This window comes from Pelophylax lessonae (assembly GCF_965119305.1).
Source record: "Pelophylax lessonae genome assembly, chromosome: 7".
NCBI lineage: Eukaryota > Metazoa > Chordata > Amphibia > Anura > Ranidae > Pelophylax > Pelophylax lessonae.
The window spans coordinates 290,563,856-290,589,281 of record NC_138774.1 but is presented as its reverse complement, the minus strand read 5'-3'; the positions used below and the strand labels follow the sequence as shown (position 1 = coordinate 290,589,281).

The 25,426-nt window shown below is 43.8% G+C and overlaps 1 protein-coding gene across 2 annotated transcripts in view; it reads left to right on the top strand.

Moving 5' to 3' along the window:
- Positions 1–25,426, top strand: part of ASTN2 (astrotactin 2) — a 409,628-nt gene that overhangs the window by 228,667 nt on the left and 155,535 nt on the right. For both annotated transcript variants that reach the window (XM_082263954.1, XM_082263953.1), the window contains one exon: positions 16,522–16,596. In XM_082263954.1, coding sequence (XP_082120080.1) covers positions 16,522–16,596 — 75 coding nt within the window. The remainder of the gene's footprint in view (positions 1–16,521; positions 16,597–25,426) is intronic.

Sequence of the window (25,426 nt, the reverse complement as noted above, 5' to 3'; positions counted from 1 at the left end):
CAGTCAGTACAGATTTCGGCAGACAAAAATCTGATGAGCAATACTGGGCATGCTCAGAGAAGAAAAAACACACGGAAAGTAAACCAGCACATGACATCACTTCTGAAGTTGGTTTTTGTTGGCCGAGAAAATTTGTGTGCAGTCTAGAGCACATTTTTAACCAACACAACAACACTGGACAAAGGTCGGCCGATAATCGTTGCGTGTGTACGAGGCATTAGTCCGTAGGGTTCAATATTGAGTTGGCCCACCCTTTGCAGCTATAACAGCTTCAACTCTTCTGGGAAGGCCGTCCACAAGGTTTAGAAAATACACTATATTGTTAAAAGTATTGGGATGCCTGCCTTTACACGCACATGAACTTTAATGGCATCCCAGTCTTAGTCCGTAGGGTTCAATATTGAGTTGGCCCACCCTTTGTAGCTATAAAAGCTTCAACTCTTCTGGGAAGGCCGTCCACAAGGTTTGGGAGTGTGTCTATGGGAATGTTTGACCATTCTTCCAGAAGCGCGTTTTTGAGGTCAGTCACTGATATTGGACAAGAAGGCCCGGCTCGCAGTATCCGCTCTAATTGATCCCAAAGGTGTTCTATCGGGTTGAGGTAATGACTCTGTGCAGGCCAGTCAAGTTCCTCCACCCCAAACTCGCTCATTCATGTCTATGGACCTTGCTTTGTGCACTGGTCCAAATCATTTGGTGGAGGGGGGGGGGGGGGGATTATGATGTGGGTTTGTTTTTCAGGGGTTGGGATTGGCCCCTTAGTTCCAGTGAAGGGAACATTTAAGGCGTCAGCATACCAAGACATTTTGGACAATTTTATGCTCCCAACTTCATGGGAAGAGTTTGGGGATGACCCCTTCCTGTTCCAACATGACTGCGCACTAGTGCACAAAGCAAGGTCCAAAAAGCCATGGATGTGAGAGTTCGGGGTGGAGAAACTTGACAGGCCTGCACAGAGTCCTGACCTCAACCCAATAGAATACCTTTAGGATGAATTAGAGCGCAGATTGTGAGCCAAGCCTTCTGGTCCAACATCAGGGCCTGATCTCACAAATGCGCTTCTGGAAGAATGGTCAAACATTCCCAAACCTTGTGGACAGCCTTCCCAGAAGAGTTGAAGCTGTTATAGCTGCAAAGGGTGGGCCAATTCAGTAATGAACCCTACAGGCTAAGACTGGGATGCCTATATGTGCGTGTAAATGCAGGGGCCCAAATACTTTTAGTAATATAGTGTAGGTAAATTGGATCTTTCATGTAAATTAAAGGTCCTCTTCATTTACAGCACCCCACCTCGAAACATCAATGGCCAAATAAAAGCCTTTGCAAAATCAAGTTTGCTATAAAAAAAAAAAAAAATAAAAAAAAATAACTTGATTTGTTGCCTCTGGAAGAAGTTGATGATGTCATTGCATCACAATGCTGTTTCCTCAATGAGCTAGTGCTCAAAATCTCACCAGAATGTTCTCCAGACCATTGCAGGTCAAGCTTTAGGCTTGAAGGGATTCAGTAGTGAAGTGCACGTCTCTCTGGAAGGTCGAGACCTTGAGGCCTGCCTCACAGGTTCCTGGAAGTTATTTGTGCTCGTGCACTAGTGGGATAACAGTGAACTAAGTAGTGTGCACATGGACCACTAGATGGAGTTGACCATCACTACTGTACATTACACGTATAAAGTTCACACCAAAATGTTTCACAAACTGTTAGCCAAGAGTAGACAAGCTTTTAGAAGAGTTGAAGCTGTTATAGCTTCAAAGAGTGGGCCAACTCAATATTGTCATTGTGTCAGAGTGCTGTCTCAATGAGCTAGTGCTTGAAATCTCACCAGAATGTTCCCCAGACGATTGCAGGTCAAGCTTTAGGCATGAATGAGACTCAGTAGTGCAGTGTACTACTCTGTGGAAGGTCGAAACCTTGGATCCTGCCATACAGGTTTCTGGAGGTTATTCGTGCACTAGTGGGATAACAGTGAACTAAGTAGTGTGCACATGGACCACTAGATGGAGAGGACCATCACTACTGTACATTACACCTATAAAGTTCACACCAAAATGTTTTACAACCATCACTACTGTACATTACACCTATAAAGTTCACACCAAAATGTTTTACAAACTGACAGCTGAAAGTAGATCAACTTTTAAAAGAGTTGAAGCTGTTATAGCTGCAAAGGGTGGGCCAACTCAATATTGTCATTGTGTCACAGTGCTGTCTCCTCAACGAGCTAGTGCTCGAAATCTCACCAGAATGTTCTTCAGACCATTGTAGGTCAAGCTTTAGACTTGAATGGGACTCAGTAGTGCAGTGCACTACTCTGTGGAAGGTCTAAACCTTGGGGCTGGCCTCACAGGTTTCTGGATGTTATTTGTGCTCATGCACTAGTGGGATAACATTGAAGTAGTGTGCACATGGACCACTGGATGGAGATGACCTGACCATCACTACTGTACATTAGGGTGGGCCAACTCAATATGGTCATTGTGTCACAGTGCTGTCTCCTCAACGAGCTAGTGCTTGAAATCTCACCAGAATGTTCTTCAGACCATTGCAGGTCAAGCTTTAGGCTTGAATGGGACTCAGCAGTGCAGTGTACTGCCTCTGTGGAAGGTCTAAACCTTGGATCCTGCCTCACAGGTTTCTGGAGGTTATTTGTACTCGTGCACCAGTGGGATAACATTGAACTAAGTAGTGTGCACATAAACCATTAGATGGAGATGACCATCACTACTGTACATTACACCTATAAAGTTCACACCAAAATGTTTTACAACCATCACTACTGTACATTATACGTATAAAGTTCGCACAAAAATGTTTTACAAACTGACAGCTGAAAGTAGATCAACTTTTAAAAGAGTTGAAGCTGTTATAGCTGCAAAGGGTGGGCCAACTCAATATTGTCATTGTTTCACAGTGCTTTCTCCTCATTGAGCTAGTGCTCGAAATCTCATCAGAATGTTCTCCAGACCATTGCAGGTCAAGCTTTAGGCTTGAGTGGGACTTAGTAGTACAGTGCACTACTCTGTGGAAGGTCGAAACCTTGGATCCTGCCTCACAGGTTTCTGGAGGTTATTTGTGCTCATGCACTAGTGGGATAACCTTGAACTAAGTAGTGTGCACATGGACCACTGGATGGAGATGAGATGACCTGACCATCACTACTGTACATTAGGGTGGGCCAACTCAATATGGTCATTGTGTCACAGTGCTGTGTCAATGAGCTAGTGCTCGAAATCTCATCAGAATGTTCTCCAGACCATTGCAGGTCAAGCTTTAGGCTTGAATGGGACTCAGTAGTGCAGTGTACTACTCTGTGGAAGGTCGAAACCTTGGGGCTTGCCTCAAAGGTTTCTGGAGGTTATTTGTGCTCGTGCACTAGTGGGATAACATTGAATTAAGTAGTGTGCACATGGACCACTAGATGGAGAGGACCATCACTACTGTACATTATACGTATAAAGTTCACACCAAAATGTTTTACAAACTGACAGCTGAAAGTAGACTAGCTTTTAGAAGAGTTGAAGCTGTTATAGTTTAAGATTCTGGTACCTTTGGTACCCTTATAGGTCATTTCCTCCTTCATATTGCGTCCCACCTTTTCAGCTAGGTGGAACGCATATACCTTTAAGCCGCATGACGTCATCACTAAGCGCCGCTCTGAGCGGCTATTTTAATCGCCGGCTTCTCTCTCACAAATTGTTCGTTCAAACCGCATGGTATACAGCCTTGTCTTACGCTGCCGGAGCCTCCAGCTATTGCCATACCTGGATAGACCGGAACCTCGCTATTGATCCCGTATCTCGCTACCCGATCATTCACTCATTACCGGACCCTTCAGCTTACTAATCTAACTAGTGATAAGTACCCCACAGGGGATTCCTTCCTATCAAACTTACACTATCTACTTCTGCATACTAAGGACTGTTACTATCTATGCATTACTATTTCTATCATCTGCACTGTGACATAGATTGCTAGCTCTTGAATCTACTACCACTTATATCCTTGCTAGCTCTTGAATCTACTACCACCTATATCCTTGCACTAAGTTAGCCTCTCTTGTACACTCCATCTGCTGTCCCCTACCACCTGTTATTGCACATGATTGCTAACCTATCTACCATCATCTACTACTCTCCTGAACATTACTATTGAGTACTCATCATTGCTATCACAACTCACGCCTGTCCTTTCAGCACATCACCTCTATACTATCATATATATCACTCCAGGAACATCTTATGGAGTGTTTGTATATTGTATGCTGAAGCAGGCTGGCCACAATGATGAGTCTGGAGAGTTGGACATGGTGATTCAACACATCTCTACATGACTACTGAGTGGAGATTCTGCAGCTGCAAATCCAACTCTAAACAAACGCTAGAGCGTTACAGATTGAACGAACCTTTAAAAAATGGATTCAGCAGAATTAGCCACTCAAGTGATACAATTAACACAAAAGGTAGATGCATTAATCCTTGCTCTTACTGAAGTAAAAAATGAAAATCAGACTTTAAGACAGCAGATAGCCTGTGTTTCACAACTCACTGCTGCTCAACCTCGTGAGCCTAAAATAAACCCTCCTCTAGTGTTTACAGGTGATCGGAAAAAATTTTGTGAATTTAAAAACGCATGTCAATTGCTTTTTAATTTAAAACCTCTTACTTATACTACAGACCAAATTAAAGTCTGTACTACTATTTCATATTTGTCGGGTGATCCACGGGCTTGGGCAGACTCTCTCTTTGAGAAAGAGGACCCTCTTGTCAACTCCTATCCTTTGTTCATAGCGGAACTCGCTAGCTTATATGAAGACCCCAATAGGCAGAGTACTGCTGATAGCCAATTGAGGGCCTTAAAACAAGGAAGGAGACCTGTTGAAGACTTCATAGCAGAGTTCAAAAGATGGACCCTTGATTCTGGGTGGAATGATGCATCTCTGCGAACTCAGTTCAGACTCGGGTTATCAGAAGCCGTTAAAGACGAGCTCGCCCGAGCGGATTTACCTGGCACTTTGGATGCCTTAATACAGCTCAGCATTAATATTGACAGGCGACTGCGAGAAAGAAAGGCTGGGAAGATGGGAATGCCATTGTCCAGTCCTTCTCGGGTTTAGCCCGTTGACCCTACTCCTATGGAGGTAGGAACGATACGCCCACCTTTATCGACTACTGAACGAGCCAGGAGAAGATCCGAAAATCTCTGCATGTACTGCGCCTCCTCGGATCATTTGATAAGCGTCTGTCCCCTTGTCTGCAAAAAAGACGGTGAGTGTTCACATGTCTTGCTGGGGGGTTTAACGACTTCCTTTTCTAATCCCTATCTCTTTATTCATTTGACACTACAGTGGGACCAAATTAGGATCACCACCAAGGCTATGATCGACACAGGATCTTGTGGGAACTACATCGATACTCGTTTTGTTACCTTAAATAAAATACCTATTATTTCAAAACCTAAACCTGTCTCTGTTAGTTTCATTAACGGTATCCCGTTATCGTCTGGTCCAATCACCAATCAGACACAAGCACTCCTTGTTACTGCTAACGAGTCTCATGCGGAGACAACCACTTTTGATGTATTACCTTCACCACATTTTCCCATTATTTTGGGACTTCCCTGGTTACACATACATCAACCAACCATTGATTGGAAGACACGGACTCTAACCTTCCCTTCTCACTATTGCGAGATCACGTGTAACCTCCAATCATATAAAAAAATCCTGTCTATGGTGTCAGATGAAATTACACCACCACCATGCTACCAGGATCTGTCAGAAGTCTTCCTTGAGAAAAACGCTCAAGCATTGCCTCCCCATAGGGACTACGATTGTTCTATTGATCTACTCCCTAATAGCAAATTACCTTTCGGTCATGTTTATCCTCTTTCTCAGGATGAACTTTCTCATCTCAAGGAATACTTGGATGAGAATTTAGCGAAAGGGTTCATCAGACCCTCTACTTCTTCCACAGCTGCAGGACTTTTCTTTGTCCGCAATAAGGATTCAAGTCTTAGGCCTATTATTGACTATAGGCAATTAAATACCATTACGATAAAGGATCGCTATCCTTTACCTCTCATTCCTGAACTCATTGAACAAGTGCGCGGAGCTACCTACTTCTCTAAATTGGACCTAAAAGGGGCATACAACCTAATCCGAATCCGTGACGGGGATGAGTGGAAAACAGCATTCAGAACCAGATACGGATAATTCGAATATCTTGTGATGCCTTTCGGGTTGTGTAATGCTCCCGCAGCTTTTCAGCGATTCATAAATGACATCTTCAGAGACTTACTTGATGTTTGTGTTGTGGTATATCTGGATGATATACTCATTTATTCTCAATCTTTGTCTAAACATATAAAACATGTAAAGGCCCGTACACACGTACCGATCGTCGGCATACAAACGTCGGTGGACGAAGGATCTGCCGATTGTACGCGTGTTAGTATGGTGCCTCCGACAGATGTCTGCGCACAATCCGCGGACAAAAGTCTTTCTTGCAAACATGAAAATTTTTGTATGCCGACACCAGAACGGACGATTGTTCGCCTGTCAGTACACAATTCGGCCGACAGACCGCAGATTTGCAAGACTGGGCATGCTCAGAAAATAGAAAACACAGGGAAAGTTAACCATTACATGACATCACTTCTGCAATCGGCGGACAAAATTCTTGTGCTGTCCTTGTGCTGTCTTTGCACTTTTCAGCAGACACCGACATCCCGGGGAGAAAAGAGGAACATTTGTATGCCGACCATCGGTACGTGTGTACGGGGCTTTAGACTTGTGTTGTCCAGATTACTCGCACACAATTTATACGTAAAATTAAAAAAATGACTATTTCATAAAGAAGAAGTACTATTCCTAGGATACATCATATCTAAGAACGGAATCAAAATGGATATGAGCAAGATATTGTGTATTCTGGATTGGCCTGTACCAACAACTCGTAAAACATTACAACAATTCCTTGGATTCTCAAACTTCTATAGGAAGTTCATCAAGAACTTCTCTGCTATTTTGAGACCTCTCACACAACTTACAAGTGTAAAGAAACCATTTAAATGGTCTGAAGAAGCCAATGGAGCTTTCCGCTTGTTAAAATCAAGCTTCACTTCCGCTCCCATACTACGCCATCCAGACCCATCCCTCCAATATATACTGGAGGTAGATGCGTCAAATATGGCAGTAGGAGCAGTTCTCTCCCAACGACCAACAAATACTTCACCACTTCACCCAGTTGCTTTCTTCTCTAAATCATTAAGCAACCCAGAAGTGAATTACCCAGTGGGTGAAAAAGAGTTGCTTGCCATAAAACTGGCACTAGAGAATTGGCGACATCTACTTGAAGGTACTCGATTGCCAATACTCATATATACAGATCATAAAAATCTCCAATACCTTCAGACTAACAAGACCCTTTCCCACCGGCAGGTACGTTGGTCATTATTCTTCCTAAGATTCAACTTCCTAGTGACCTACACGCCTGCAGACAAAAACAAAAAAGCGGATGCGCTATCACGATTAACCGAAGATAACTGCGCCGAAATCCCTTCATTTCCTATAATACCCTATGATCGTATTGTTGGTGTTGTTCGCTCCCTGAAGGAAGAGATTCTGCACAGTATAGGACTGGATTCACCTCCACCACAACTAAGTGCTGATGCAGAAGGCTTCCTCTACTTTAACGACAAACTCTACATACCTCCTAGTATGCGTACCAAGATCTTGAAATTATCACATGACGTACCTATGGCAGGACATATGGGTATGACTAAGACATTTAATTTGCTCACCAGGCAGTTTTGGTGGCCTGATATGAAAACGTCTGTACAAAAGTTTGTTTCCTCATGTGACATCTGTGCAAGGTCCAAAATTGACACTACAAAACCATCTGGTCTACTTTGCAGTCTACCAATACCCCAGGTTCCATGGGAAGTTGTATCCTTGGACTTTATAGTAGAATTACCACCTTCCAGGGGATTTAATACCATTCTAGTGTCAGTGGACCATCTGACAAAGATGGCACATTTCATTTCTATTCGCAGACTACCTTCATCTAAACAAACAGCGGAATTACTAGTGAAACATGTGTTCAAGTTACATGGAATTCCAAAGACTCTTCTATCTGACCGAGGTTCCCAGTTCATCTCCAAGTTCTGGCAAGCTCTATGTCATATACTACGTCTTGAGCGAAAACTCACTTCTCCTTTCCATCCTCAGACCAACGGACAAACTGAAAGAGTCAACCAGTGCATTGAACAATACCTACGTTGCTACACCTCATACCTACAGGATGATTGGGTGCACCTCCTCCCTCTGGCAGAATTTGCTTATAACAATGCAACCCACAGTACTACTAAGCAGAGTCCGTTCTACTTAAACTATGGGTTTCATCCAACACTTCTTCCACCACGCATCCTTCCATCAAGTAACCCAGTAGCCTCAGATTATCTTACCCAAATAAAAGACTCTCTGGGTTTACTTAACACCACCATCTCACATGCTCATAGCCAACAAAAAAGGTATTACGACCTTCGTAGAAAACCTTCTCCTCAATACGCTATTGGGGATCTCGTTTGGCTATCTACAAAAAATTTGAGGTTAAAGATACCCAGTAAAAAGCTTGGACCTCTATTTCTCCGACCTTTTCCAATTAAAAAGCTCATTGGAAGAGCTGCAGTGCAACTCACTTTACCGGCAGATCTTAGAATACATCCCATCTTTCACGTGTCGTTACTGAAACCACATGTTCCCAACTAAGGAATAAGGCCTACCATCTCGCCTCCACCTCCAGTACAAGTTGAAGGCGGAGAGGAATTTGAGATTAGGGAGATTTTGGATTCTCGTATCCACAGAGGAAAACTCCAATATCTCATAAGATGGAAGAACTATGGACCCCAAGACGACACCTGGTTGGATACTTCTGACGTTCACGCACCCAGGCTTATACGAAGGTTTCACTCCAAATACCCGGAGAGACCAGTGCTATAGGCCTTCCGGAGCCGGCCTTAAGGGGGGGGGGGTACTGTAAGATTCTGGTACCTTCGGTACCCTTATAGGTCATTTCCTCCTTCATATTGCGTCCCACCTTTTCAGCTAGGTGGAACGCATATACCTTTAAGCCGCATGACGTCATCACTAAGCGCCGCTCTGAGCGGCTATTTCAATCGCCGGCTTCTCTCTCACAAATTGTTCGTTCAAACCGCATGGTATACAGCCTTGTCTTACGCTGCCGGAGCCTCCAGCTATTGCCATACCTGGATAGACCGGAACCTCGCTATTGATCCCGTATCTCGCTACCCGATCATTCACTCATTACCGGACCCTTCAGCTTACTAATCTAACTAGTGATAAGTACCCCACAGGGGATTCCTTCCTATCAAACTTACACTATCTACTTCTGCATACTAAGGACTGTTACTATCTATGCATTACTATTTCTATCATCTGCACTGTGACATAGATTGCTAGCTCTTGAATCTACTACCACTTATATCCTTGCTAGCTCTTGAATCTACTACCACCTATATCCTTGCACTAAGTTAGCCTCTCTTGTACACTCCATCTGCTGTCCCCTACCACCTGTTATTGCACATGATTGCTAACCTATCTACCATAATCTACTACTCTCCTGAACATTACTATTGAGTACTCATCATTGCTATCACAACTCACACCTGTCCTTTCAGCACATCACCTCTATACTATCATATACAACCTATCACTCCAGGAACATCTTATTGAGTGTATGTATATTGTATGCTGAAGCAGGCTGGCCACAATGATGAGTCTGGAGAGTTGGACATGGTGATTCAACACATCTCTACATGACTACTGAGTGGAGATTCTGCAGCTGCAAATCCAACTCTCTAAACAAACGCTAGAGCGTTACCTATAGCTGCAAAGGTTGGGCCAACTCAATATTGTCATTGTGTCACAGTGCTGTCTCCTCAATGATCTAGTGCTCGAAATCTCACCAGAATGTTCTCCAGACCATTGCAGGTCAAGCTTTAGGCTTGAATGGGACTCAGTAGGGCAGTGCACTACTCTGTGGAAGGTTGAAACCTTGAAAATGTTTTACAAACTGACAGCTGAAAGTAGATGAGCTTTTAGAAGAGTGGAAGCTGTTATAACTGCAAAGGGTGGGCCAACTCAATATTGAACCCTACGGACTAAGACTGGGATGCCATTAAAGTTCATATGTGTGTAAAGGCAGGCGTCCAAATACTTTTGACAATATAGTGTATACCAGACCCTTGTCCTTGATAGTAATACCAATAAATGAATGACTCCTGGCTTCAGTCCAAGGTTCGTTTTGGCCAACACCCAAAGTTCACACGAATCTTGGGCAGCCACGGAGTCAAACCGCATCCCTAGTGCCTACCAGTACATGAGATGCAGAATCACGTTGCCCAGAATGATAGACTGATCTAAAAATGTGATTTTTTTTTTTTGTGCTTGTGTTTGCGTGTGTTTTCGTCTTTTCTGGGAATTGTGGAACCAGCGGTTAATCCTTGCTAGATTGTCTTGTATCTTGGTTACAGGAATATCGATGTGTTGTTTTTATCAAGGTTTCTTTCTGTTATTTTTTTTTCCCTTGCAAAGTTTTGTGATCTATCGATTTGTGCATTTTTTTTTTTTGTTTTTAAATATTAAACAGTTTTGTTGCTCAGCGACAGTCTATACCATTGATTATGTGCACAGTATAAGCAATTTTTTTTAATATTATTATTATGTATAGTGATTTGTGTGTTTTGATTTGCTGACTGCAACTTGGAGGCCGCGGGGGAATTTTATTATTGATTCGAATTCATTTTATTTTATGTATATTTCTTCAATAATAATTTTTAACATTATCTGCTTTACTCCGTAGTGGAAGCAGCTATAATAACGTGAATACTGCGATTTATCATGACCTTGTTTTACTCTGTGGTTTTCAGTACAACATTTTTTTAATACGATGGGGCTGGGAAGGTCATGATTGTAATCGTCATCAGGGCCATTTTAATTTTTTGCTGCCTGCTCCACATGTCAAGGTCTGTCCTCACTAGATGATCACTGGCTTTTTGCTGAAATAATGGCTAGCTGGTGGTGATACCAGCCTTATTTTTTCATTCCACTTTGTCCACCAGTCCATTTTGGCTCAAATATACCCTACCCTCATATCAGAGGCATTATCTGACTCTTCCCAACCTACAGTGGGTACGGAAAGTATTCAGACCCCCTTAAATTTTTCACTCTTTGTTATATTGCAGCCATTTGCTAAAATCATTTAGGTTCATTCTTCTTCCTCATGAATGTACACATAGCACCCCATACTGACAGAAAAACACAGCATTGTTGACATTGTTGCAGATTTATTAAAAAAGAAAAACTGAAATATCACATGGTCCTAAGTATTCAGACCCTTTGCTGTGACACTCATATATTTAACTCAGGTGCTTTCCATTTCTTCTGATCATCCTTGAGATGGTTCTACACCTTCATTTGAGTCCAGCTGTGTTTGATTATACTGATTGGACTTGATTAGGAAAGCCACACACCTGTCTATATAAGACCTTCCAGATCACAATGCATGTCAGAGCAAATGAGAATCATGAGGTCAAAGGAACTGCCTGAAGAGCTCAGAGATAGAATTGTGGCAAGGCACAGATCTGGCCAAGGTTACAAAAAGATTTCTGCTGCACTTAAGGTTCCTAAGAGCACAGTGGCCTCCATAATCCTCAAATGGAAGACGTTTGGGACGACCAGAACCCTTCCTAGAGCTGGCCGTCCGGCCAAACTGAGCTATTGGGGGAAAAGAGCCTTGGTGAGAGAGGTAAAGAAGAACCCAAAGATCACTGTGGCTGAGCTCCAGAGATGCAGTCAGGAGATGGGAGAAAGTTGTAGAAAGTCAACCATCACTGCAGCCCTCCACCAGTCGGGGCTTTATGGCAGAGTGGCCCGACGGAAGCCTCTCCTCAGTGTAAGACACATGAAAGCCCGCATGGAGTTTGCTAAAAAACACCTGAAGGACTCCAAGATGGTGAGAAATAAGATTCTCTGGTCTGATGAGACCAAAATAGAACTTTTTGGCCTTAATTCTAAGCGGTATGTGTGGAGAAAACCAGGCACTGCTCATCACCTGTCCAATACAGTCCCAACAGTGAAGCATGGTGGTGGCAGCATCATGCTGTGGGGGTGTTTTAGAGCTGCAGGGACAGGACGACTGGTTGCAATCGAGGGAAAGATGAATGCGGCCAAGTACAGGGATATCCTGGACAAAAACCTTCTCCAGAGTGCTCTGGACCTCAGACTGGGTCGAAGGTTTACCTTCCAACAAGACAATGACCCTAAGCACACAGCTAAAAAAACGAAGGAGTGGCTTCACAACAACTCCGTGACTGTTCTTGAATGGCCCAGCCAGAGCCCTGACTTAAACCCAATTGAGCATCTCTGGAGAGACCTAAAAATGGCTGTCCACCAACGTTTACCATCCAACCTGACAGAACTGGAGAGGATCTGCAAGGAGGAATGGCAGAGGATCCCCAAATCCAGGTGTGAAAGACTTGTTGCATCTTTCCCAAAAAGACTCCTGGCTGTATTAGATCAAAAGGGGGCTTCTACTAAATACTGAGCAAAGGGTCTGAATACTTAGGACCATGTGATATTTCAGTTTTTCTTTTTTAATAAATCTGCAACAATGTCAACAATTCTGTGTTTTTCTGTCAGTATGGGGTGCTATGTGTACATTCATGAGGAAGAAGAATGAACCTAAATGATTTTAGCAAATGGCTGCAATATAACAAAGAGTGAAAAATTTAAGGGGGTCTGAATACTTTCCGTACCCACTGTATATTGGGGACCCCAGTGGTCCAGACTTCCCGGCGTTGTGAGCGGCTCTTCATGACCACATCAAAAGGCAGCATCAGAAATTAGACTCACCGGGCACATTTATTTAGGTACACCTTTCTAATACCAGGTTGGACCCCCTTTTGCCTTCAGAATTGCCTTCATTCTTTGTGGCATAGATTCAACAAGGTGTTGGAGAAATTTCTCCGAGATTTTGGTACATGATAGCATCACGCAGTTGCTGCCGATTTGTCGGCTGAACAGCCTTGATGCCAATTTCCCCAATTTCCACCACATACCAAAGGTGCTCTATTGGATTGAGATCTGGTGATCGTGGAGGCCATTGGGGTACAGTGACCTGATCTGGTGAGTGTGGAGACCATTGGGGTACTGTGACCTGATCTGGTGAGTGGGGAGGCCATTGTGGTACAGTGACCTAATCTGGTGAGTGTAAAGGCCAATGGAGTACAGTGACCGGATCTGGTGAGTGTGGAGGCCATTGGGGTACACTGACCTGATCTGGTGAGTGTGGAGGCCATTGGAATACAGTGACCTCATTGTCATGTTCAAGAAACCAGTGGTGAGATGATTTGAGCTTTGGGACATGGTGCATTATCCTGATGGAAGGAGCCATCAGAAGATGCGTACATTGTAGTCATAAAGGAATGGACATGGTCAGCAACAATGCTCAGGTAGGCCGTAGCGTTTAAACGAACCTCAATTGGTAATAAGGGGCCCAAAGTGTGCCAAAAAAATACCCCCCCCCCAAACCACTGCACCACCAGCCTGAACCTTTGATACAAGGCAGGATGGATCCATGCTTTCATGTTGTTTACGCCCTATTCTGACCCTACCATCTGAATGTCGCAGCTAAAAATCAAGACTCAGACCGGCAACATTTTTCCAATCTTCTATTGTCCAATTTTGGTGAGCTTGTGCGAATAGTAGCCTCAGTTTCCTGTTCTTAGCTGACATTTTGAACAAAAGTGTTCTGTATTAAATAAGATGTTGGAATTTTCCCCTACTATTAAGTAAAGAAAATAAGAAAAACCATTGGACTGGACTCACTTTATTTTGTAATGGTGGCCTATACTTGGGAACCATGGTGGCCTATACTTGGGAACCATAAGTAAAGCAGGCTTTTGGATCCTCCAGAGGAGGGGCAGAAGATGTTGGGGCTCTATTAATGTGTAATATGGACATGAGATATATTGACTTTCTCCAGGAGTGGGGGTTCACAATAGCAAAGTAATGGCCAATGGTCCCCAAGAAGCTAAACGATGTGTCCATGTTCACTTGGATATGCTCACATGCTGGAGTTACACATTTTATTAGTTGAACTAAATCAGTGGTCTCCAAACTATGGCCCTGGGGATGGACATGGCCCTTGGGTGGCCTTTATCTGGCCCTTGGGCACTATTTCATCAACTGACATCATCGATGGGCACTATACCTCCCATTGATACCAACAATGGGGCGCTATTCCTTCTATTCAAACCAATGATGGGGCACTGTTTATGTCCACTAATGCCAGGGCATTTTCTACTTCCACTGGCCATAGTCTGGCCCCCTAAAGTCTAAAGGACAGTAAACTTGCCCTTTGTTTAGAAAGTTTGGAGACCCCTAAACTAGATGTATTTTTTCAACTTGACTAACTATTACACTACAAAACTTATCAAAATATCCCTTTAATCAAGACAAAGATTATATTTGTGACGGTATTCACTGTCACTGGAATTTAAGGACAGATGAGTGATGGTTTGGATTGCTTCATATTTGTCAGCAATGTCTCCATGTAGAAATATTGAGATTTGTTCCCATTTGCCATGAGGTCTGTGATTTCTGAGTGCTGTGTGTGTTACATATCTTTCAGTGTCAGAGAGGCTTTCCTTTTGTTTGTGTATTGGGAGGGAATGTGGATTGCCCTGTCTCATGCTGAGCGCTGATGACCTCCCATTGTTCCGTGTCTGGCTATTGTGTACATTGATTGCCCCCTGGGGACTTCTGTCTCATTACACAACAGTCCATCTAATCAAGCTAACGGGCCAATCCCTGCTGACTCATTTTCAATTCCTCATTTGCATGGCTAAGGAGGACCTGAAGGAGAACGGCATGTACTGTGCAATTGACCAATGGGAAAGCGGTTGTTGGGGGCAGGATGTTCCAAATTCTGTATAAAAGTGTGCTGTGTACTTCCAATAAATTGTCTTCCTGTTTGAACTTACATATAGCCTGCTTGGTGTTTGTTCTAATGGATTCCGAACGGCACATAGCTGTAGTTCGGATCCCGGAGCCTTGGTTGACCGAACCATCAGACGTTGCGATCTGCAAGCTGACTCACTAGAAACAGAGGAGTGTCGGGAGAGCGGAAGCGAGCGAGCGAGCGAGCAAGGGTCTCGTCACAATAAAATAAAATTAAATTAAAATTAAAAAATATCTTTATAGTGCTATGTCACACACACTACCTCCAACCTAAAGGCCAGTAGTCCCCTGCAGTATGAATTCTGGCCAAGGGATCTATGCTGTATGAATATTTTGTAATTCAAATTGAGGTTTTGTACAGCATATACAGTCATCGAATGGAACACTACCAGCCTTGATCCCTATTCCGGTGCAGTGGCAATACAGCTGGCTATTGGTGTGGGTCGGTGTGGCATGGAGTGATATTGAGCTCTTGGTGCGTTTTTACTGAGTATTGATATGTTTTTATTTTGGGAGAGATCTCACAGGTCTTCTTGTTTCACCAGGCACTATATTGTGTTTGGCTTTTTATGTAAATTTCCTCAATAATTATTTTTTGTATTTTTTCACAAACAAGTGTTGAGCCAATACTTTGTTTCTTTTTTTGGTTTTTGATCACTATTGAACGGTTGCTGGACTCCCAGGTCTACAATTGACCGTATGGTGTAAATACCTCCTAGTTTGCACACTGTGGGTGGGTCTACACCCTGGGACACTCCATAGTTTTTGTTACAGGTGTCTTGCTGACCAATACCACAGCTGCAGGTCCGTAATGTGGTTCAGACCTTTGGTTATGGAGCGGAAGCAAGAAGTCATGGACTGAGTGCGGTAATGACACTGCACTTGTGCTCCACTGAGTTTTATCCTGTGCATAGCGTCAGGGGGGGGTCGCAATTGAGACCCCGCCCATGCTTCAGCGGGGCCCATGTGACTCCCTCTTACATTAAATTTTATGTCGCTGTGTGTGGTCAGCGGGCTCACATCAGGGCCCAGTATGTGATGGGCCAAAGTCTACCGTGGTGGTAGTCTCTCCATTCACAGATCTCTGTTAATGGATGAAATGGAAAGTGTAATGAATTACATAAACGACAGGAGCCTGTGTGCATTACAACCCCCCTGATTCAGGGGCAGGTGGTTGAGGGGGTGGTGGGAAGCTGGAGACTGACCTTTTTTTTTTTTTTTAATGCAATCGATGCAAGTACCTGAATTTTACTTGGGAAGGTGGAATTAATTTCTAAAGCAAAATGGCCACCCATCCATATGATACATAGAAACGCACTGGAGTGGACAATCATTAACGTGAAATAAAAACATTTACATAAAGTTCCATAAAGTCAGCCAGTCAACACTGTTAGTTATCGGTGAATATAAATGAGTCAAATAATAATTATAAATAATTAGCAAAAAATATAATTAATTAAGAAATGTCTTTTTTTCTACAGCCCATGGCCGTACAATACCCTGGAAAGAGGTTACGATTTGGTGACTGGACAGCAAGCGCCAGAGAAGACCCTCAGGTAAGAGATTACGATAAAAAAAAAAAAAACAACATTGTATTTACCAAGGTAGATTTAAACTTCACAGTCACAATGTTCTGCTGGAGAATTAATCCTATGGACAGTCTTATTAAGCTAAAAAAAAAAAAAAAAAAAAAAAAAACAACAATTACAGTTTATATTTATTCTACTTTTTTGCCTTCCCATCAGCATGATGTTCAGTAGATGTCAAGACCTGGATCACCTGCTGGTGGCACTGTGTTTCTCAGAACAGAAGGTGGCACCAGTCCTCGTCTCTCAGCAGATCAAAGTAATTACTTTATCATAGAGTATTTAGGTCCAACCCTACTAGTGCCCTAAACACCCTCCCAGCAGCCAGCATCAGGTGAAAACATATTACTGAGTTCTGCTGGATGTCAGGGTGCCATGAAACCAGACCACAGGAAGATGTAAGAAAAATAAAGCAATTTATTAGGGCAACAACCATAAACGCACAGCAAGAGTGAGGAGCGAAATCAAGAACAGCTGGGGTCAAGTCCAGAAGCGGGTATTCATCCAAGCAGGGATCGAGTCTAGAAGCTGGTAGTCATCCAAGCCGGGGTCGAGTCCAGTAACTGATAGTCTGCCGATGCCGGATAGTCTGCTTATGCGGGGTCGTCTGCCGATGCGAGATTGAGAGCCAGGAAAGTCATCAGCCAAGCCAGGTCAGGCATGGAGGAACGCGGAGAACAGAAGACTACTAGCAGTGATGCAACTTGGAGCACAAACACAAGGGCAAGGACTGAAATCTATCAGGTGATATAGTGAGATGTGCAACATCATCGCTGAGCGACACCCAGGCAGCAGGCAAGTGATGTTGCAAGCAGAGTTTATATAAGACAGCAGTCTGCACATGTCCAAGATGGCTACCAACAGGAAGGCAAGGTAAGACCTTGACAGCTGGCTGCTGGGAGACGCCAAAACTACAACCTTCCACTCTGGGAAGCACAGTGCCACCTGAAAGTGATCCAGATCCTGACAGTAGACCATGCTAGGGTCCAGGTTCCTGTCAAGTTTTAAAAAAGAATGTGGAATCATCTGTGTATCACTCTATTAAGAGGAACAAAGCATATTGCCAAAGAATGTAGAATATTTCATTGACGTTCAGTAACCCAACAATTTAGGGCTCTGCACCCCTTTCTTCAGGGCTGTGAAGAAGGTTTGTAAAAACAGAACTCCAGCACTCCCCGTATATTGCCTGCTTAGGCCCTGAAAAGTGACCACTCTAGAGATTGCGAGTACTTGCTAAAGGTGAAGGACCAGTTTGTCTCCCTTGATTGGAAGGCCACACACTTTCCAAAGCCATTAAGGGCTTCATATCTGAACCAATGACCACTCTGTTTGTGCCAGGATCTTGAACAATCTCAAATTCCTGTAGACCAGGTTCCTCTCAAGTGTTAAGAATGTGGAATCGTTAGTGTTTTACTCTATTTAGAGGAGCAAAGCCTATTGCCAAAGAATGTAGAATACTTTATTGACGTTCAGTAACCCAACACATTTAATGAATCTGAATCCCCTTCTTCTGGGCAGAGAAGAAGTAGAACACTTGTAACAAAACAGAACTCCAGCAGCCCCAGTGTATTATTGCCCAATTCGGCCCTGACAAGCGACTAGTTAAGAATATACAGATTGTGAGTACTCGCTAAAAAGAGGTGAAGGACAGTTGTGTCACTCTTGGCTGGAAGTCCACCATTTTCCAAAGCCTTTAAGGTCTACATATCTGAACCAAAGACTACTTTGGAGAGATTTCCTCTTATTTTTGGTTGCATTTCTGGACAGAGGCAGAAGAAAAAAAAATAAAAGCGCTCAACAGATCATAAATTCAATTAAATCATAAATGTTCAGTGGGCAATAAGTCGTGCAAAACAAAGTCTCTAGTGTCCCAAACAAAAGGGTTAAACCAGCAATGGCCAAATGCAGGAAACACAGACTTGATAGGAGTGAATCTCAAAACGCCTCCACCTCCACACGTTCACCCAGTCATGAGTAAAGGTACCGCTTACCAGAACCACTGGATACCTTAATTATAGGGGGTCATACACGCTTAATTGATCCAAACTTGATCCGACCATGCACATCCCACTCTCTCACAGCGGGAGTATGTAGCCACGCAGGCGTGGAGCGGCGTTCCTCATCCCCTACTACTGCATTATGATCTGAAGTCTTTTTACAATTGATTTCTAGTAAGTGCATTTTTTTATCAAATAAATGGTTTATGATGAGAAATACTGCACCATGAGAGCCTGTTCCTTCTTTCCTTATATACGGCTGGGTTGTTGAAGTTCTCCATTGATGTGGCTACATACTCCCGCTGTGAGAGAGTGGGAGTCTCAGGATGAGAAAAAAAAAAGCCGGTCTACCGACTTGTGTAAACGGGACATCTGTCCTGCACACGAAGAGTCACTGTCGCCTCATCAGTGCCCACCAGTGCCACCTACCAGTGCCCACCAGTGCCACCTACCAGTGCCCAAAAGGACTGCTAAACAGTGCCTACCACTGTCCACCAGTGCCACCTATCAGTGCCCACCAGTACCACCTATAAGTGCCCATCAATGCCTCACTATCTGTACCTACCAGTGCCTATCAGTGCCCATCAGTTCCACCTATCAGTGCAGCCTCATTAGTGCCCCCTGATCAATGCCCACTAGTGCCGCCTCAGTGCCGCCATATCAGTGCAGCTTATCAGTATCAGCACACAAGCAAGTGTTTTAAAAAAAAAAGAATTAACTGAAAAAACCAGTGCCCACCAGTGCCACCTACCAGTGCCCATAAGTACTGCTAAACAGTGCCTACCACTGTCCACCAGTGCCACCTATCAGTGCCCACCAGTGCCCATCAATGCCTCACTATCTGTACCTACCAGTGCCTATCAGTGCCCATCAGTTCCACCTATCAGTGCAGCCTCATTAGTGCCCCCTGATCAGTGCCCACTAGTGCCGCCTCAGTGCCGCCTTATCAGTGCAGCTTATCAGTGCAGCCTATCAGCACACAAGCAAGTGTTTTAAAAGAAAGAATTAACTGAAAAAAACAGTGCCCACCAGTGCCACCTACCAGTGCCCATAAGTACTGCTAAACAGTGCCTACCACTGTCCACCAGTGCCACCCATCAGTGCCCACCAGTGCCACCTATCAGTGCCCATCAATGGCTCACTATCTGTACCTACCAGTGCCCATCAGTTCCACCTATCAGTGCAGCCTCATTAGTGCCCCCTGATCAGTGCCCACTAGTGCTGCCTCAGTGCCGCCTTATCAGTGCACAAGCAAGTGTTTTAAAAAAAAAGAATTAACTGAAAAAAAAAAAAGTAAAATAAATTGACCAAAAATAATTGTAGTAACTGTAGTTTCTATTTACAAGCTTTTTATATGAAAAAAAATGTACAATTATAGGATTAATTGAGTAATACAGTACATTTTTTTCAGTAAAGGATTAATTGGGGAATTTGCTGTATTTTTGCCGCAGTTACTGCTTCAGCGTCGTGCGACTGGAGATATTTAAGACTTTAAGCTGCTTAAGAAAGCACCTTTGGTGTTATATTGTCTTTACATTATTTTTCATAGTCTCACATCACAGCATGTTCCCCCTAAGTCACATAATGCTGTCATATTCCATACAAATCTGACTGACATTTATAGCTATGTCTATTATTATCCAGTTCTTAATATGATAGGAATTGAATGTGTGCTTCTTTTGTACCTCTTTATTGGATATTTTACTTATAATGGCATTATGTTCCTTTTAAAGTTTGATCCCTACACTATTTTTTTTTTTTTTTTAAATTCCAGAACTTTGAATATATGTAAGATGACATCCAGACTTTATTTTACTTCTAAAGAATAGTGAGCCGTAGGAAACAACCTAAAGGGGATCTTTTTAGTAATCTGCATGACTAAATTCTTCTGATGTCACAATATTCAGGCAACATCTACAGGCAGGGCCGCTGATGGGGGGGGGGCTACCGGTCCTCCTGTAGGGGGCACGGGCACACAGGGGGCCCAGACAGCAGGAGGATCGGTGGAGCAGAAAAGGAACAATGCCCTTTGCGCCAGTCACCCAGGAACTGAAAGCCGGTTTCTCCCCCTCTCCCCCCCACTGGCTTTCAATTGCACAGCAGGCCGGATTTAGGGGGTGCTGGGGTGGGTCACAATATTCAAGCAACATCTACGGACAGGGCCGCTGATGGGGGGGGACTACCGGTCCTCCTGTAGGTGGCCCGGAAAGCAGGAGGATTGGTGGAGCAGAAAAGGAACAATGCCCTCTGTCCCACTCACCCAGGAACTGAAAGCCGGTTTCTCCCCCTCTCCCCCCCCCCCCCGCTTGCTTTCAGTTGCACAGCAGGCTGGATTTAGGGGGTTCTGGGGTGAGTTGTGCCCACCCAGGTTTCTGTTCTACCCCCTGACTGGCCGCCGCTGAGCTCTTCTCCTGCCCCCCACTTCCGCCTGCACTCACAGCCGGGACAAGGAGATGGGAGGATGGAGCAGAGGGAAGAGGCAGAGAGGAAAGAGCCAGGAGGAGGTGCGCTGTGTTGTGCTCTCCCTCCTGTCACGGCCAGGACAAGGAGACAGGAGGATGGAGCGGAGGGAAGAGGCAGAGAGGAAAGAGCCAGGAGGAGGGAGGAGGGAGGAGGTGCGCAGTGTTGTGCTCTCCCTCCTGTCACGGCCGGGACAAGGAGACAGGAGGATGCAGCAGAGGGATGAGGCAGAGAGGAAGGAGCCAGGAGCAGGTGCGCTGTGTTGTGCTCTCCCTCCTGTCACGGCCGGGACAAGGAGACGGGAGGATGGAGCAGAGGAACAAGGTAGAGAGGAACAAGGTAGAGAGGAAAAAGCCAGGAGGTGGTGCACTGTGTTGTGCTCTCTATCCTGTCACTGCCGGGACAAGGAGACGGGAGGATGGAGCAGAGGAATGAGGCAGAGAGGAAAGAGCCAGGAGGAGGTGCGCTTTGTTGTGCTCTCCCTCCTGTCACGGCCAGGACAAGGAGACGGGAGGATGGAGCAGAGGGACAAGGCTGAGAGGAAAGAGCCAGGAGGAGGTGCGCTTTGTTGTGCTCTCCCTCCTGTCACGGCCAGGACAAGGAGACGGGAGGATGGAGCAGAGGGACAAGGCTGAGAGGAAAGAGCCAGGAGGAGGTGCGCTTTGTTGTGCTCTCCCTCCTGTCTCAGCCGGGACAAGGAGACGGGAGGATGGAGCGGAGGGAAGAGGCAGAGAGGAAAGCCAGGGGAAGGTGCACTGTGTTGTGCTCTCCCTCCTGTCTGAAGAGCGTTCATCTATACATCACATGGGACAGGATCACTCTTACTGTAGATCGCATTGCACTGTACACACACACAGCTTGATTGCTGCTCCATATCCACATTTATTGCTGCTGGGAGGTGAGGCGCCCTTGGAGGAGATAGGGGGTGGTGTGAGTGTACAGTGCAATGCGATCTACAGTAAGCGGGAGGGAGGGAGGGAGGAGAAAAAGGGAGAGAGGAGGAGGGAGAGCACAACACAGCGCACCTCCTCCTGGCTTTTAGTGACTGCCCCCTGTAAGTTGGGTGAGGGGGAATGGGGAGGCTATCTGTTTTGGGAAATGTAATTGGGGTTTTGGGGAGGGGGGAATATGTGCTCGAAAGAGGGATTGAGGGGGGGGGGGGTTATGTGGTAGAGGAAAGAATGGATTTACATAGTTAGGTTGAAAAATTTGAAAAATGTCCTACTGGCTCAACCAAAAAAAGGAGATTAAAAAAAAAAAAACAGTAAAGAAAACACAACCATACAATCCCATATACACAATACTATACCTGCAGTTGATCCAGAGGAAGGCGAAAAAACCCAATCCAATTTGCTACAGCAGGGGAAAAAATTCCTTCCTGATTCCCCGAGGAGTCAATTGGATATTCCCTGGATCAACTTTACTTATAAATATTAGTACCCAGTTTTATTATGTACACCAAGGAAAGAATCCAGGCTTTTTTTTTAATGCAATCTAGTAAGCTGGCCAGAACCATCTCTGGAGGGAGTCTACTCCACATTTTCACAGCTCTTACTGTGAAGAAACCTTTCTGTTTTTGGAGAATAAATCTCTTTTCCTCTAGACAAAAAGAGTGCCCCCTTGTCCTCTGATTACCTTAAATTGAATGACTCAAAACCAAGTTCATTATATGGACCCCTTATGTATTTATACATAGTAATCATACCCCCCCCCCTTATGTATTTATACATGGTGATCATATCCCCCCTTAATCTCCTCTTCTCAAGAAAGAATACATTCAGTTCCTCTAATCTTTCCTCATAGTTGAGCTCCTCCATGCCTCTTATCAGTTTGGTTGCCCTTCTCTGCACTTTCTCCAGTTCCCTGGTATCCTTTTTGAGAGTTGGTGTCCAAAACTGAACTGCATATTCCAGATGAAGTCTTACTAATGATTTGTACAGGGGCAAAATGATCTCTGTCACTGGAGTTCATCAAAAGATTTTTACAGATGTTTAAGTCATTAGGTCAATGACTGACTTAATATGGTCACGTGACCACATTAGGTCAATCATATTGACTTAATAAGGAGATGTGGCCATTTTAGGTCAATCATATTGACTTAATATACCCACATGGCCTTATTAGGTCAATGACATTGACTTATTTTGACCATGTGGCCATTGAAGGGTGCCTAGTTCAAAGATTTGTGTCACTCAGAGGTCTTTTTGAAATGTTTATTGGTTAAAAGTTTCAAATACAGCCAACAATTATTTTTACATAAGCCTCCCCCATCCTTAGGGCTTTAGTAGTGGAGGTTATTAGAATCAAGATAAGATTCAATGGGAGACCTATGTTGGGCTTGATAAAAACGGTAAAATCTAACGGCACGTAGTGTCATCTACGTATCTCTTCCCTGGCCTACTGATACATCTTCTCCTCTTTAACAGTCCTCTACTTTCCTATTTTCTCTCCATGCTGGCTCAGTATAAATCTATATTTCTACAGTTTACAGTATCTAAATATAAACTTGCAACTTCTTAATTTAACTTGAACATACGGCTTTATCGGGTTTCCACAGTACTTTACGTTCCCATACTTGGAAATATTTTGTGATCTGCTTATTTGCTTGAAACAGCAAGATTCAGAACTGTATATTTCAGAACTGTATATTTCAACTGATCTAATTTTAGCTGTATGACTTCTAGAAGGTTTTGGAAGTTACCTTTAAATGTTTAAACTTATTAACTTTCTGAAATGTATGGTTTCTTGTTGTAATATTCTATTGATGCTCTTTACAAAGACTCGTGGACACTTGACCATTTGACAAATCATCATATCTACACTCTATGTGGACAACCCATGAAATAATTGAGTTCAGGCCACTGTTAATGCTCTTCAGATTGTTGGCTTCTTTGGGTGTGCAATGAGGGGCACCTTGAGTGAAGAGTCATGCCCATGTAGAGATTGGTAGAAACTCATGTAGACTGGTAAAATTAATAAAGCCAGTGTGTTTTGGAGGATTTTAGGCTGACCTTCCTGCAGGGTTCCTAATGATGTATCGCTGCTTGGAAGGTTGTGTCCAAGTTCTTGGTTTAATGCAAAGTTTCTGTGTTTTTCTTGTCTGTTTACTAAAGCCTCGTACACATGCACAGATTGTTGGCCGAACGATCGGCCGTCTTTTGTCCAGTGTTTGTTGGTTGTAAAGTGCTCTAGACTTGCACTGGACTTTTGTTGGCCAACAAAAACCAACTTCAGAAGTGATGTCATGTGATGGTTGACTTTCCGTGTGTTTTTTCTTCTCTGAGCATGCCCAGTCTTGCTCATCTGATTTTTGTCTGCCGAAATCTGTACTGACTGAGGAACAATCGGCCGTTCTGTTTGCCAAAAAAATTTTATAGCCTGCACACCAGATTTTTTTCGGCCGAAAATTCGCAGTTGGTTGTCGGAAGCATCATACTAACAAGCCTACAATCGGCCGATCGGACGTTGGCCGACAATTTACGGCCAACAATCTGTGCGTGGGTACGGGCCTTAAGAGTCCTAAAGAGGATTAAAAGCTATTCATTTTACTAATCATCAGTAAAATCTAGAACCAAAGTTAACATGGCTTAGATTATTTTCAGCGAAGGATACTGTTAATGCTACAGGATACAAAGACATTTTAGACAACTGTGTGCTTCCAATTTTGTGGTAACAAAATTTTCTGTTCCAACATGTTTGTGCCCCATGTACAAAGCCAGCTGCATAAAGACATGGTTTTACCAGTTTGGCGTGGAGAAACTCAAGTGTCCTGCACAGAGCCCTGACCTCAACCCTACTGAACACCCTTGGATTCAATTGGAACTTAAATTGTGATCCAGATCTTCTCATTCAATCCAGTACCTGACCTCACAAATGGGAACAAATTATCACAGACACCTTTTAAAATCTTGTCAAAAGTCTCCTCAGATGAGTGGACGATGTTATAGCCACAAAGGGGGAAACTCCTTATTAGTTGCCATGGGGGGTGGGGTCAACTCTAGATTAATGGCAATGGTTTTGGAATAGACAAAGCAAGGTGCATAAACGCATAGTTTTGAGGAGTTTGCTGTGAAGGAATTTGAGTGATCACAACCCTACTGAACACCTGACCTCACAAATGCTCATACATTTCATGTACCAACTCCAACATTTTGGAGGAGTGAAAAAACAAAAATGTTACTCCAAAAATAATGACCTTCCTTTTGGAATGGGATGACCAACAAGCTTATCATGCTGTGATGGACAGGTGTCCTCAAATTCAGCCATATAATATATTTTATGACCCGTAAACTACCAGATGTTATCATATATTTCATTTTTTTCTTCATTGATTTCCAAACCCA